General features: G+C 60.6%; 2 protein-coding genes across 7 annotated transcripts in view; one reads left to right on the forward strand and one right to left on the reverse strand.

The window, feature by feature from the left end:
- ZNF687 (zinc finger protein 687) overlaps positions 1-8,280 on the forward strand; it is a 24,885-nt gene extending 16,605 nt beyond the window's left edge. Inside the window, exons 3-9 of the mRNA XM_066985949.1 lie at positions 1,728-1,906; positions 2,472-2,648; positions 2,910-3,072; positions 3,549-3,845; positions 4,202-4,314; positions 4,690-4,831; positions 5,392-8,280. Coding sequence (XP_066842050.1) covers positions 1,728-1,906; positions 2,472-2,648; positions 2,910-3,072; positions 3,549-3,845; positions 4,202-4,314; positions 4,690-4,831; positions 5,392-5,865 — 1,545 coding nt within the window. The 3' untranslated portion in view covers positions 5,866-8,280. The remainder of the gene's footprint in view (positions 1-1,727; positions 1,907-2,471; positions 2,649-2,909; positions 3,073-3,548; positions 3,846-4,201; positions 4,315-4,689; positions 4,832-5,391) is intronic.
- PI4KB (phosphatidylinositol 4-kinase beta) overlaps positions 8,215-12,113 on the reverse strand; it is a 24,741-nt gene continuing 20,842 nt past the window's right edge. For all 6 annotated transcript variants that reach the window (XM_066985954.1, XM_066985953.1, XM_013201490.3 and 3 more), the window contains 5 exons: positions 11,924-12,047; positions 11,569-11,834; positions 11,261-11,393; positions 10,796-10,916; positions 8,215-10,223 (listed from right to left, as the gene is read on the reverse strand). In XM_066985954.1, coding sequence (XP_066842055.1) covers positions 10,042-10,223; positions 10,796-10,916; positions 11,261-11,393; positions 11,569-11,834; positions 11,924-12,047 — 826 coding nt within the window. In that variant the 3' untranslated portion in view covers positions 8,215-10,041. The remainder of the gene's footprint in view (positions 10,224-10,795; positions 10,917-11,260; positions 11,394-11,568; positions 11,835-11,923; positions 12,048-12,113) is intronic.

The following is a 12,113-nucleotide window of genomic DNA, read 5'->3' on the forward strand; positions in this document are numbered from 1 at the left end:
TCTCCTGCTTCGAGAGCTAACCTTGAGATGCGTGCGCTTCCTGTTGTTGCCAAGGCATCCTGGTCTGCTGGGCAGGCAGCATCCAGCAAACGCAGGGCTAATGCTGCCGAGAGGCGACCTCTGAAAGGCAAGCAGAGAGCGCAGGCCCCCAGAGGAGCCCAGCCGTCCCGCCTGGGCAGGACGGCACCCCGGTCCTCCTCACCTTCCCTTCTGTCCGCCAGCTTCCCCGGCACGGGAGGAATTTGCTGTTTCCTGGTGCCTCTGTTTGCTTTGAGGCGCTGCTGCTGTAGCTGGGACGCCGCTGGGACGCAGCCCTGCTGTTCCGGAGCTCTGCTTTCCGCTTGAAGGTCACCCAGGCTCACGTGCTTGTGTGCCTGTTTCACGGCCAGACCCTTGTGTCCCGTCTGCAGACAGCGGGGGGGCCTTAGAGCATTTCTGGGGCACGGGAAGCATCCTCTCAACAGGGAGGATTTCCTACTCCCATCCCCTCTCCTGACCCTGCTGCTGACAGGGGTTGAGCTGCGAGCTGTGCATGGGGTGCAGCGACGTCAGGACATGCTCTGCATCTCCGGGGCTGCGGCAGAAGCAGTGAGAGGGCGCAGAGATCCCTGCTGGGGGAAGGGGGGCCGGGGGAAGGCGTCCCTGCCTCCCCGTGGGTGCCAGCTGCCCGGGAATGCCGGCAGAATGACGCTGGCGGCTCTGAGCACCCATCTGTGGGACTGCTCTAGCTCAGAAATTCGACGTGAAGTTGCTGGCGGGGCACAACTCTATTAACAGCCTCCACCTAGCCACGGCAGCGCTGTCCCCAGACCCAGGGGCAGACTCCTCCCTGGGCCAGCCCTGCCTACAGCCAGCCTCTTCTGTCCTTTATCGCAGCCCGAGGCAGGAGAGGCGGCAGGGGCTGGCACTGGGTGGGGGCTGCCTGCGGCAGCCAGCTCAGCCCGCACTTTGCCGTCCCTGTTCCGGTTTCTGGGCGCTTTCCAAGCATGGGGCAGCTCTCAGGGAGCGGCGGGGTGGATGCTTTGGCTCCTTGCAGGCAGCTTCTCCCTTCCAGCAGCCTCCTCAGCGGTTCCTGCGCCATCCTCGCCCCTCCCAGACCCTGCTCAGACCCGAAGGTGGCCGCAGGATTGGGGCCCAGCCTTTCCCATATCCCTCCCTCCAGGCGCAGCACTTGTGCGGGCAAGGCTGGCTGCTCCTGCTGGCTCAGCCTTTGTCCTTGGCTGTAAAAACCCTGCCGTGTTTATGGACCTGCTCCTTTCCTTCCTCTCCCCACCTTTGCTCTGGTTATCGCATCTTCCAGGGCAGCTCCTTGCATTGGAGGCTCCGTCCTGTTGCCCTGAGCCCTTGCCAGCCTCCCCCCTCAGCACCCTCATGGCCGTGCCCTGGTGTGGAGGTGGAGGCGGCTGTGAAATGGGTTTGGAAGCTGGTTTGAGCGAGCCCCCGCTCCCTCCTTGCAAAGTGGCTGGTGCCAGGCTAACCTCAGCACACGGTGCGTCTGGGATCCGTCTGCGATGAGAGGCCTGGAAAAGGCGTCTTGTCTGCACGGGAAGCACGCTCAGCAACCACCCAGCGAGCTGGCACAAGCCGCTGATCTCCTAGAAGCGCCCTGCCTACAAGCTGTCTGTTCCCAACGCTTTCTCTCCCCCGGCAGCACAACGAAGGGGCTGAAAAGCCCCCCGCACGCACGCCGCACGTCGGGCTGAAGCTCTTTGCCCTTCTCCCCGCAGGTTTGCACGACGTGCCCCATGATCATGTCCAACCGCTGCAGCTTCAACGCCCACCAGCGGATGCACAAAAACCGGCCTCCCCACGTCTGCCCCGAGTGCGGGGGGAATTTCCTGCTCGCCAACTTCGAGAGCCACCTGAAGGAGGCCTGCCTGCACTTCTCCCGGAGGGTGGGGTACAGGTAGGGCTCTGCCGCTGCTGAGGCTTCTGCTGGGGCCGAGGGGACTGGGAGATCCTGGGGCGGGCGGGGGGCCGGTCTCGGGCAGGTTTCCGTTCAGCAGGGGGGGCAGAAACCCACGTTCCTCCTCCCCACGGGTGCTGGATGCGGGCTGAGGATGAAATTCTCGCTTCGCTCCCTTCTTTGGCTCTCCCCCCTCCAGCCCCAGGGGAGTTTTCCTCCTGGCCACGGTTCTGACCTCAGTCAGAGCTGGCAGCATCAGACCCCCGCGGGCTCTTCCAGCTCTTCCTGATGAGCCACCAGCAGCGGGCAGGGCTGGTTGCTCCAAGCTGGAGTCCTCCTAGAACTGGTGGGGTCCTGGTGTCTCCTGGGGCTTGGGGGCTCCTGCCAAGTCCCGCGGGCAGGCAGGAAGGAGCGAGCTGCCCCTGCGGCAGTCGTGGGCTCTCGCGCTCTGACTGCTCCTTGCTGCTCCCGTCTGGACCTCGGCGTGCCCTGGTTTCAGCGAGAAGGCTGACTCCCCCGTGCCCTGTCACCCACCCCCTGCCTCACGCTCTCCTCCGCTCTGCAGATGTCCCAGCTGCGCTGTGGTGTTCGGCGGGGTCAACTCCATCAAGTCCCACATCCAGACGTCCCACTGCGAGGTGTTTCACAAGTGCCCCATCTGTCCCATGGCGTTCAAGTCAGCCCCCAGCGCCCACGCGCACGTTTACACGCAGCACCCTGGCTTCAGCAACCAGCAGTCCAAGTAAGTGTTCCCTTCAAGCTGGCGCCCTGGCCGGTCCTGCTGGGAGGACCAGGAGCACTCCCAGTGGGTGGGGGAAGCCGCTGGGGGAAGCGCTCAGCACCGGTGCAGAGAGCTGGGTCCCTCTCCCTTTTATTTTCCCATCGCTTGGTGTGGGCCAGACTGCTCCCAGGGCTGCTCGCAGCCGTCCTGCCAAGGGGCGTCCTGCACGACTCTCTTGACCCAGACCTGGGCTGTGCTGACAGCGGCCTTTTCCTCCGACAGAATGATTTACAAGTGTGCAATGTGCGACACGGTCTTCACCCACAAGCCGCTGCTCTCGTCCCACTTTGACCAGCATTTGCTCAACCAGCGGGTCAGCGTCTTCAAGTGTCCGGACTGCCCGCTGCTCTTTGCCCAGAAGCGCACCATGCTGGAGCACCTCAAGGTAACGCTGTGGCCAGGCTCAGTGCTCTCTGCACAACCTCCTGGTGCCCCTTGGCCGCCCCCTTTCACCCCTAATGACCACGATGCTTCAGAGCTGAGGGGAATCCCTCAGCCCCACGCTGGGGCTGAAGGAGGAGGCGGCACCGCATCGGCTGCGTGCTCACCTTCCCTCGGCGCTGGGGATCTGTGCCCACGCCTGAGTGTCCCTTGGGGGACAAAGTCCCCGATGTGCTGTGTTCCCACACCCTTATCAGGATATTGATAAGCCTTTTACAGGGATGTCCTGGGGCTGGATTATGGCTGTCAGGTCATCCCCAGCACAGCAAGGCCCGGTGTCTCCCCTCCCGCCCCGGGGCTGAGGGCAGGAGGGTCCATCTGTGCGGAGGGAGGCCTGGAGGCCACTGCAGGTTTTCCTGCAGTGCTGGAGGAAAATCCTGGCCACGGTCAGCTGCCAACACTCTCGTCTTTGCTTTCCAGAACACTCATCAGCCCCAAAAACCCAAGGACGACCTGGCAAAGAAGGCGGCTGTCCTGCTCACACCAAAGCAGGAACCTGTCGAAACCCCCGTGTCCAAGATTTCGGAGGAGTCCTCGTCCTCCACAGAGGAGGATGAGCCTCCCAGCTCACCAGAGCTGCGCAAGACAAAGCGGAGCCGCTTCCAGCGCAAGACAGTCAACAAGTCGAAGGGCAGCGGGTGGACGTGCGGGGTTTGCCACTCCTGGTTCCCAGAGCGTGATGAATACGTCTCCCACATGAAGAAGGATCATGGCAAGGTGAGGAGGAGGCCAGGGGCTCTGGCTCTGGCTCTGCCAGAGGGCCGGGCACCCAGGCTCCGTGCTGGGCCCAGGGCATTCTCTGCCTCGGTGTGGGCAGTGCTTCGCCCCCCGTACAAACCTGGTCAGGAGCCCGCCTGCTCGCGGAGGCTTCGGGGAGCAGGGCTGTTACCTGTTGTGGTGAACAGCAGAGAGCAGGAATTTGTTTCCCCAGTGTGCAGCCATGGGATGGGCAAGGAGAGGAGGTCGGAGGCGGTGCTGAGGTCCCACATCTGGCTTCTCTGCACAACTGGAGGGCCTGACCGTCTGGTCTCAGCTCCCTGTGCGGTACCCACCTGCCTCTTTCTTTCTTACAGTCGGTGAAGAAGTTCCCGTGCCACCTGTGTGAGCGCTCGTTCTGCTCTGCTCCCAGCCTCCGGAGACACGTGCGCGTGAATCACGAAGGGATCAAGCGCGTCTATCCCTGCCGGTACCCACGGCACCTTCTGGGTTTGGCTGAAACAGGGCGGGCCTGGTTCAAAAGGGGCGAGTGGTTTCCCTGTCAGGCTGTTGTGGGGAGGATAACGTTGTAGAGGGTTGAAGCGTGATGGGGATTTAACAGGTGTCTCGGAAGTCAGATGGAAAGAAGGTACTGAGGGAGGGACTCAGACTTTTATACCCTGCAGAGGAAAGCAGATGAGAATATTTGCAGTTAGAGCAGTAAACTGGGGGGGTCAGGATGCTGGATGCAGCTTTCCTAAGGGAGCCAGGGCTCAACACGCGCACAGTCGTGCTGAAGCAGGCCCGGGGCTCGGCTCCTCGCTGCAGAGCATCGTGTCATTGCCTCCCTGCTCTGGCCCTGCAGGTACTGCACAGAGGGCAAGCGGACCTTCAGCAGCCGGCTCATCCTGGAGAAGCACATCCAGGTGCGACACGGGATCAAGGTGACCGACCAGACAAAGAGCCAGGAGGTCGTTATCGCCCGGATAGGGACTGGCCCTACGCAGGTATGAGGTCACCGGGGGTGCTCGTAAGGGCCTTGTGGAGCTTTCAGACAGGGATGAAGGCGTCTCCGTGAGCCCTGACCCTGGTCCCTTGTGCCTCCACGCATCCTGCGGTGCCTGGGACTGGCAGCTCCCTCCCACCGTGAGGCCCGGTGGCTGCTGCAGGGGCGCGGGCCGCATCTCGGCATGGTTTGTTTAGCTCCCGTCTCTGCTTGCCAGCATGGCAGGGACCGAACTTCGCTGCCTCAGCCTCTTGCTATGTGGTGGGAGAAAATGCAAAACATCCCGTCTTGCTTAGAGTTTGCTTGGGAGCAGTCCCAGGCTGCGTGGGGTGAAGGCACTTGGCGTGAGGGGCAAGAGCAAGTCAGAGGCAGTTTGTGGGATTCCCTTGGCCGGGGTTACCCGCGGGGGCGCAGCTCCCAGGAGCGGTGGAGTCACTCCCCCCGTTCAGCCTTTACCTGAGCAGATACCTGGAGGAGCCCGCTGGGGAATTAGTGAGCAGGTTGGGGTTCTGCTGGGAGCTGCTCGGGCCAGGCACCCACGAATCCCAACCTTTGTCACAGGTGTCCAGCCGGAAGCGGAAGCTGTCCTCGGACGAGGGTGACTCGTGCAGTGAGGAGCCTGACAGCACTACGCCTCCCTCCAAAAACCCCAAGGGCGACCGCAAGGCGCCTTTCCGGTGCCGCAAGTGCGGCTACCTCGCCAGCAGCTCAGCCGACTTCCAGGAACACATTCCCCAGCACCGGACTGACGAGAGCTCCCACCAGTGCCGGGAGTGCGGGCTCTGCTTCACCTCCCAGGTCTCCCTCAACCGCCACCGCTTCATCACCCACAAGAAGAAGAAGGGAGCGGGCGAGATGGAGGAGCCGGGGCCCCGGAGCCCCCTTGAAGGAGGTGCCCAGCACATGACCGATGGCAAGCTGTCCTGCAAGGTTTGTGGCCGCTGCTTTGACAGTCAGCTGAACCTCAAGACACACTTCCGCACCCACGGCATGGCCTTCATCCGTGCGAGGCAGAATGCAAGCCCTGAAAACTAGGGCCCCGGTCGAGGGGTACGAGACGTGTATATAATCAGCACAGAGCGATTCGCGAGGAGGCTGCTGGAAGCCCAGCTGGGTGCCACCTTCCTCCCTCCTCCTGGGCAGCGTTTTGAGACAGGGTCGCGTGAAGGAGCTGTGAAGAGATGAGAGCTGGCTTGTGCGATCTGGCCTGACTCCGTGTGCCCTGCGCGCTGAATCTGCTCGGCCACGTCCCTGCTCGGCTGAGTGTTCGCCCACCCCTGCTCTGTGGGCGAGAGCAGGGCGAAGGCAGAATTTCGGCTGCCTTATTGTGCAGCAGATGAGGGGCAGAGTCCATGCTGGCCACCCTGCCCCGGGGGAAACCCAACGGTCTGTTTGCTGCTCTGTTGTCACACGGGGCCACGGCTGCCCCACAGCTGGTCACATCTGTGCGGAGGGACAGTGGCCTTCCTCGCCCAGGGACGAGGACAGGGAATGACATCTCCCCACCCTGGGCCAGTGTTGGCAAATCACAAGTCACTGCCTCTTCCGATCTCGGCTTTTACACCGCCTGGACCTTGTGCTGCAGCTCAGCGGCCTTCTTCTTGTTCCCTCTTTCCCAGGAACCTCTCCCACATCCCAAGAACCAGCCTCAGCTGCGGTCAGCTGTGCTGGGAGCAGCCGTGTTGGGCTTTGCTGCTCCTCTGGGAGGGCTGGAGCAGGGCAGGACCTGGGGACCAGGGGAAGACGTCTCCACCGCCAGACAGAGCTGTCTGTGCTGACAGTAACGTCACAGCAGGATCCACCTTTATTTTTTTTTCCTTTCCCTTTTCTATGTTGCTTATTTTGTATCTTGCCGGGAGTAGGGGGGAGAAGCCGATTCCAGACTCGCTGCCGCTCTCCGTTTCTGCAGAGATGCTGCTGCTGGCCTGGCCCCTCCGCGGCTCGGTCCCGGCGCCGCTCACCCGCGAGGTTGCTCTTCACCATCGCTTGCACTAACTCGAGGCGGCGCCGGTGTCGGTGTGCTCGTTTTGCACCCAGGGACGGCCACGCGCGAGGCCCCAGCCTGTGGCCTGTCACGGGGAGGAGGAGTTACTTTCAGTCCGCACTGGAAAAGAAGCGAACAGAAGCCTCTCGACAAGCTCAGAGCGAGCCCTGGTGGCGTGGGCTACCCCAGCAGCGCTGCCCCGAGGCTGTTCCTCGGCGCCGCAGGGAGGTTTCGGGGCTCTCCTTGGGCCCCATCCTGGATCTGGGCCGGCAGCGGCTACTTGCCGAGCGAAGGGGCCGCGAGGAGGGGAAGCTGCTGCCAACGCGCTGATGGTGAAAGCTTTTGCCTGGCTTTTCCAAGGGGCGATGCCATCATCCAGTGCTGCTCGCCCAGCACCGAGGGCTTCGCTACTGCCCGGCCCGCAGCGGGGGCTTGGCCGTTTGCTGCTCCTCTTCCACCCGACGCTCGCAGCCAAGCAGCTCCTGGCGTGGCCGAGCTCCCCGTGGCCGCGGTGAACCACGTCCTGTGCGGGTGCGAGAGCTTGGCCCTGGCGTCCAACCGGCTGAATGTCGTGGTGGGGGCTCACCCATGCGGGGCTGCTGCTGCATCCCCCCCCCCCGTGACCTTCGGGGAAGGAGAATAACAGCCAGAAAAGAGACTTTCTACTTGTTCTGTTTGTTTAGCGCCTGTGCTTGGGGTAGGGTGTTTGTGTGAGTAATTATTTCAGTAACTTAACTTTGGGCTCCTTATTTCCTTGTGAATAACATCTAACACGCTGTGTAAAGTTGTATCATACACTAAAAGTGACAAAAAACTACTGTTGTGATTTGGGTTGCTTTTTTTTTCTTTTCAGTTTTTATTTTTATTTTCTGGGGTGGGGAAAGATGGTTTGCTGGGGTTGGTTTTTGTTGTTTTTTTGTTGTTTTGTTTTTGTTTCAGGTGCAAGGAGGGGGTTAATCCTCCCCCTTGCTGCAGGTGGATTCAACTGAACGGCACACACAGAAAGGGGGGGGGGGGGGCTTTTTAAAAATAAGAGAAATAAAGTAAATTAGCAGTTCCCACAGCCCCCAGGCCAGACCCCCTCCTGGCAGGGGGGCTCTTTGCCTCCCCAACCCCATTGACCACATCGTTGTTTCCTCCATCGTCGTCTCCCCGACCCCTCTCAGCTGTAGCACGTGGGGCTGTGAACGTGTAAATGATGTTTAATAATAGAGAAGAACCTAAAGTTTCTACGAGTTTTAGAGGAAGGAAACAAAACAAATTGCTTTGTAATCTCTTGGTTTTCAAGCACTTCAGTGCCTTTAGCTCAACTTCTGTTAAAGCGTGGGGGCGGGGGGGGCGTCTGTACACTTGTTTTTAGGGGTTGTGACCTGATTATGCTACATTAAAACTACGGGCACTGCAAGAGGCTCTCAGGTATCCTTTATTCTTGTAGTAATAATGCAATTAAACTTTTAGTGGTTTAACCCCTGCTGTGCCTGTGTTACTTACGCAGCCCCCACAAGGGCTCCAGCGGCTGCCTGCTGCTCTCCTGCCCGCTGCGACGAGCGGTGGTCCTGCCCCACAGCGGGGTCCCTCCCCCCCGCCTGCCTCCCCCGAGGGGCCTTGGGCTGCCCTGAGCCCCCCCCTCACCCCAGCAGCCCCCAAACTGGGGGGGAGGGAATGACACGACACGATTTGGGGGGGGGGAGGCTGTCAATGGTGGTGGTCCCCTGCGTGAGCTCAGGGGCCCAGGGGCCTTCCCCAGCCCTGGGCACCTCCTGGCCATTGGAACCCGGCGTTTTAAAATAGAATTTTCTTTTTTTTTTTAATGCCAAATAATCAACATGACAAATAATTAGTGCTAAACAAACAGACTGAGGACGTCGGAGGCTACGCACCGGTGCGCTGGGCAGGGGAACGGCACCCGGAGCTGCAGACACGGGGCGCGGGGGGCAGCTCTCGCTGGGGCTTCGCCTTCTGACCAGCAGCACGGGCCGGGGCGGGGGGGGCCGAGCTCAGACCAAAGCACCGGGGCCAGGGGAGCGGCCAGGCTGCGGTGCCCTTCCTGGAGCCTGCCGGGGTTACGGCCTCAGCTCAGGAATCCCCTTTTCCTTCGGGCCTGCCCGGGGTGCTCGCTCCATCCTCCTGCGGATGCCCCCGCCCCAGGCAGCGCAGGGCGTGCTCCGGCCTGGTTTGGGGAAGCCAGGGCAGCACCAGGCGGCTTGCTCCTGCCCCTTCCCCGTCCCGTTGCCTCTGGTGAAACCCTCCCCGGAGGGAACCTGCCTTTGCCAGCTGCGTCCCACACCACAGCAGGGAGACGAGGCCCGACACTGAGCGTGGGGCAAAGCAGACGTTATTGCAACAGGGAGGGCAAAAGCTTCACAGTCCCAAGTTGCTGGAACAGAGTCAAAAAAGAAAAAAAAAAAAGAAAAAAAGAAAAAGGTGCTCAAAAGGAGCACGAGGCAATGCAGACACCCCAGGTGAGCACCGGCCTCAGTGAACCCCAACCTTGACGTACCGGTGGTGGGAGATGGGGCAGGTGCCACGGGACAGGGGCAGGAGCAGTGACCTACGTGCAGTGGTACAACGGGCCCCTCCCCCTCCATTACACGGTGGGGGGACGGGGTTGTGAGACACAAAGAAAGAAAGGGGCTGAATAACGCTGAGGCTGCAGCGGGGGAACATGCAGGGCAGGGGCCATCGGGATTCAGCTCCGCTGCATTCAAGTGGTACCAGCAGAAGGCTCGAGTCACGCTGAAGGGTGGGGGTCGGTCCCTGTGCCCTCCCCTTCCACCCCCAGCTCCTAAACATTTCTGAGATTGTGGGAGCGTTCACAGGGCACCAACAGGCGTAATACTGACGGGAGGAAGAGGTGGCTGCATGAGGTCTGGAGCTAACCCAATGTCCCGAGGCCCTTTGCTGGCTTTTGCCTGGCCATCGCCAGACCCCTGCGGGCGCATTACATCGATGGTTACCGCATCATCCTTTACGCTTTGATTTTTCACAAGTAGGATTTTTTTTTTTTTTTTCTTGCTTTAACTGCTTGGTTTTGTCTTGTTTCTTTGCTTTGTTTTTTTAAGAGTCTGGCAAAAAAAAAAAAAAAACATCCCCAGGAAGATGCTGAGACTCAGCATACTTTTACCATTGAGGCCCAAGTCCTCTTCCCCGGAGAGGGTGAAGCTCAGGCCCAGGCTGGGCGCCACGGTGGGCGAGGAGCTGTTCTGGGAGCGGGCGGCCCGCTGCCATCACATGATGCCGTTGGTGAGGTACTGGAAGCCATCGTAGAGCTTGGTGGTGATGGAGCGCATGCTGCCATCCACCATCTGCTCAACGAGCAGCTGCAGCTGCTCCTCCGTCATGTTCATGTGGAAACGCTCCTTCAGGTTGCGGATGGTGCTCGAGCCGTGGAAGCAGGGGAGCTGTGAACCTGCAAGGCAGGAGGAGCAGGGTTGGCAAGGGGGCACTGGGCTCCAGAAGGGCTCCGCGGCCTCCAGCGGGGCTCCTTCCCTTGTCGCTGGCTCCGAGGCAGGTTTGTGGCACAGGCATTGCCTCACCGCTCGTGGCCAGGGTTTGCCGTGACCTGCTGATGCGGAGCACTGGGATATTTACAGCTTGTTCCTGCGCTGCAGCAATGGCATCCCCCTGCCCTTAGGTGTGTTTCAGGCTCCCCGAGGCACACCAATGCTTGGCCCTTAGCACAGGCACATATCTGCCCCCGTCCTGCTCCTCAGCGCAGCCCCGGTATCCTCACACCTTGTGCAGTTCCAGCAAGGTCCAGGAGCTCTCGGTGCAGCCCACAGGCCCCAGCAGGGCTGCCCAGAGCCTCCTGAGATACGGGACCTCCCCCCAGACCTCTCCCAACCCTGCCAGCTTTCCTCCGGGCACCAGGGGTCACCAAGACCTTTTGGGGTGATGCTCTGTACAGCCCGCACCCAGAGCAGCGTGGCTCACACGTGGCCCCCCCCCGGACCCAGCCCCAGGGCCCCCACATTGCCGTACCTTGCTGCATTATCTCCACAATCTGCACAACTTTATCCATGTGCTTCCGGGCAGCGATGAGACCCTGCAGCATCAGCATCTTGTAGTAGTTGAACATGTCCCCGTCTGGCCCACCCATCACCTGGAAGGCAGAGGCAGGGTGGGTGGAGGGCAGCGGACAGAGAACTGCCAGGAAAATGGCACGCCTTGAGCCGAGGGGTTGCCAACAGGAGGGGCACAATGAGATCTGTAGGGACTTTAACTTCTATGAGTGAACCCACACTGCAAAGAGAGCACCTTGAGCTGTAATCTTGAGACGATTAAATCTTGGAGCTGGGTCCCAAGAGCGACTCAGCTGAGGCTGAAGAGTTGGCCAAGAACTACCACTGGTATCAACCCAGCCCTTTGTCCCCGCTGCCAAGGTTTGACTGCACCACCCCCAACACTGTGCGAGCACCCTTTGCCACCATGTCCCCGCTCACTCACATCCACAAATTCAGTGGTGAGTTTGAAGGCAGACGTCTCAAAGCCAAGATTCCTGGGGGAACTGGAAAGGATGAACCCAAAATCAATGTGGATGATGTGTCCATCTGCATCCAGCAAGATGTTGCCATTGTGCCTGAGCAGGAGAGGGGAAAGCCTCCATTAAACCCCAGGTGTGCGCATGGCCCCCGCCTGCCTCCTCCCAGGATTTTCCTGCTGCACGCAGGGACAACAGGAAGAATCCCAGCAGAACCCACAGCTCCGTGTCAGCAATACCGCGACCGTTCCTGTGCTGGGGTGTGGAGACTCACCTGTCCTTGACCTGCAGCAGGTAACACACCAGGCAGTACCCAGCACAGCTCTGCACAAAATTCCTCTGGGCTGTCAGGAAGGATTCGGTGTTGTAATTGCCGTGTTCCTGCAGGAAATAATCCAGCAGCGACAGCAAGGATTGCTTCTTGATTTGGTGGATGGAAACAGCATTCACAACTGGCTCAATCATGCCGCTGTCAGCAGAGATGACAAGGATTTTGTATGGCTTGATCCAGAGGGGAACACGCTCCTGCTCCCAGATGGACTGCAGAGAGAGCAAGGAAAACTCAGTGCCCAGGGCGCGAGGGAGGCCCCGTGCGGCCATGGCCCCCGGCAGCCCCTGTCCCATCTCACCTGCAGCTGCTTGAGGACCTGGAAGGCGAGCAGCTCCTGCCGCAGGTCGTCCCCACACTTCACGATGACGGAAAGGAGGCGCCAGGAGGGCAGGTGGCCGTACGGGGACCCTTCCCTGATCCTCCTGTGGAGAAGGGGCAAGGGTGAGAATGTGAGGAAAGGGAGAGAGGCAGCCCGCAGGTTTCCCATC

This window comes from Anser cygnoides, chromosome 33 (genome assembly GCF_040182565.1).
Source record: "Anser cygnoides isolate HZ-2024a breed goose chromosome 33, Taihu_goose_T2T_genome, whole genome shotgun sequence".
Taxonomy (NCBI): domain Eukaryota; kingdom Metazoa; phylum Chordata; class Aves; order Anseriformes; family Anatidae; genus Anser; species Anser cygnoides.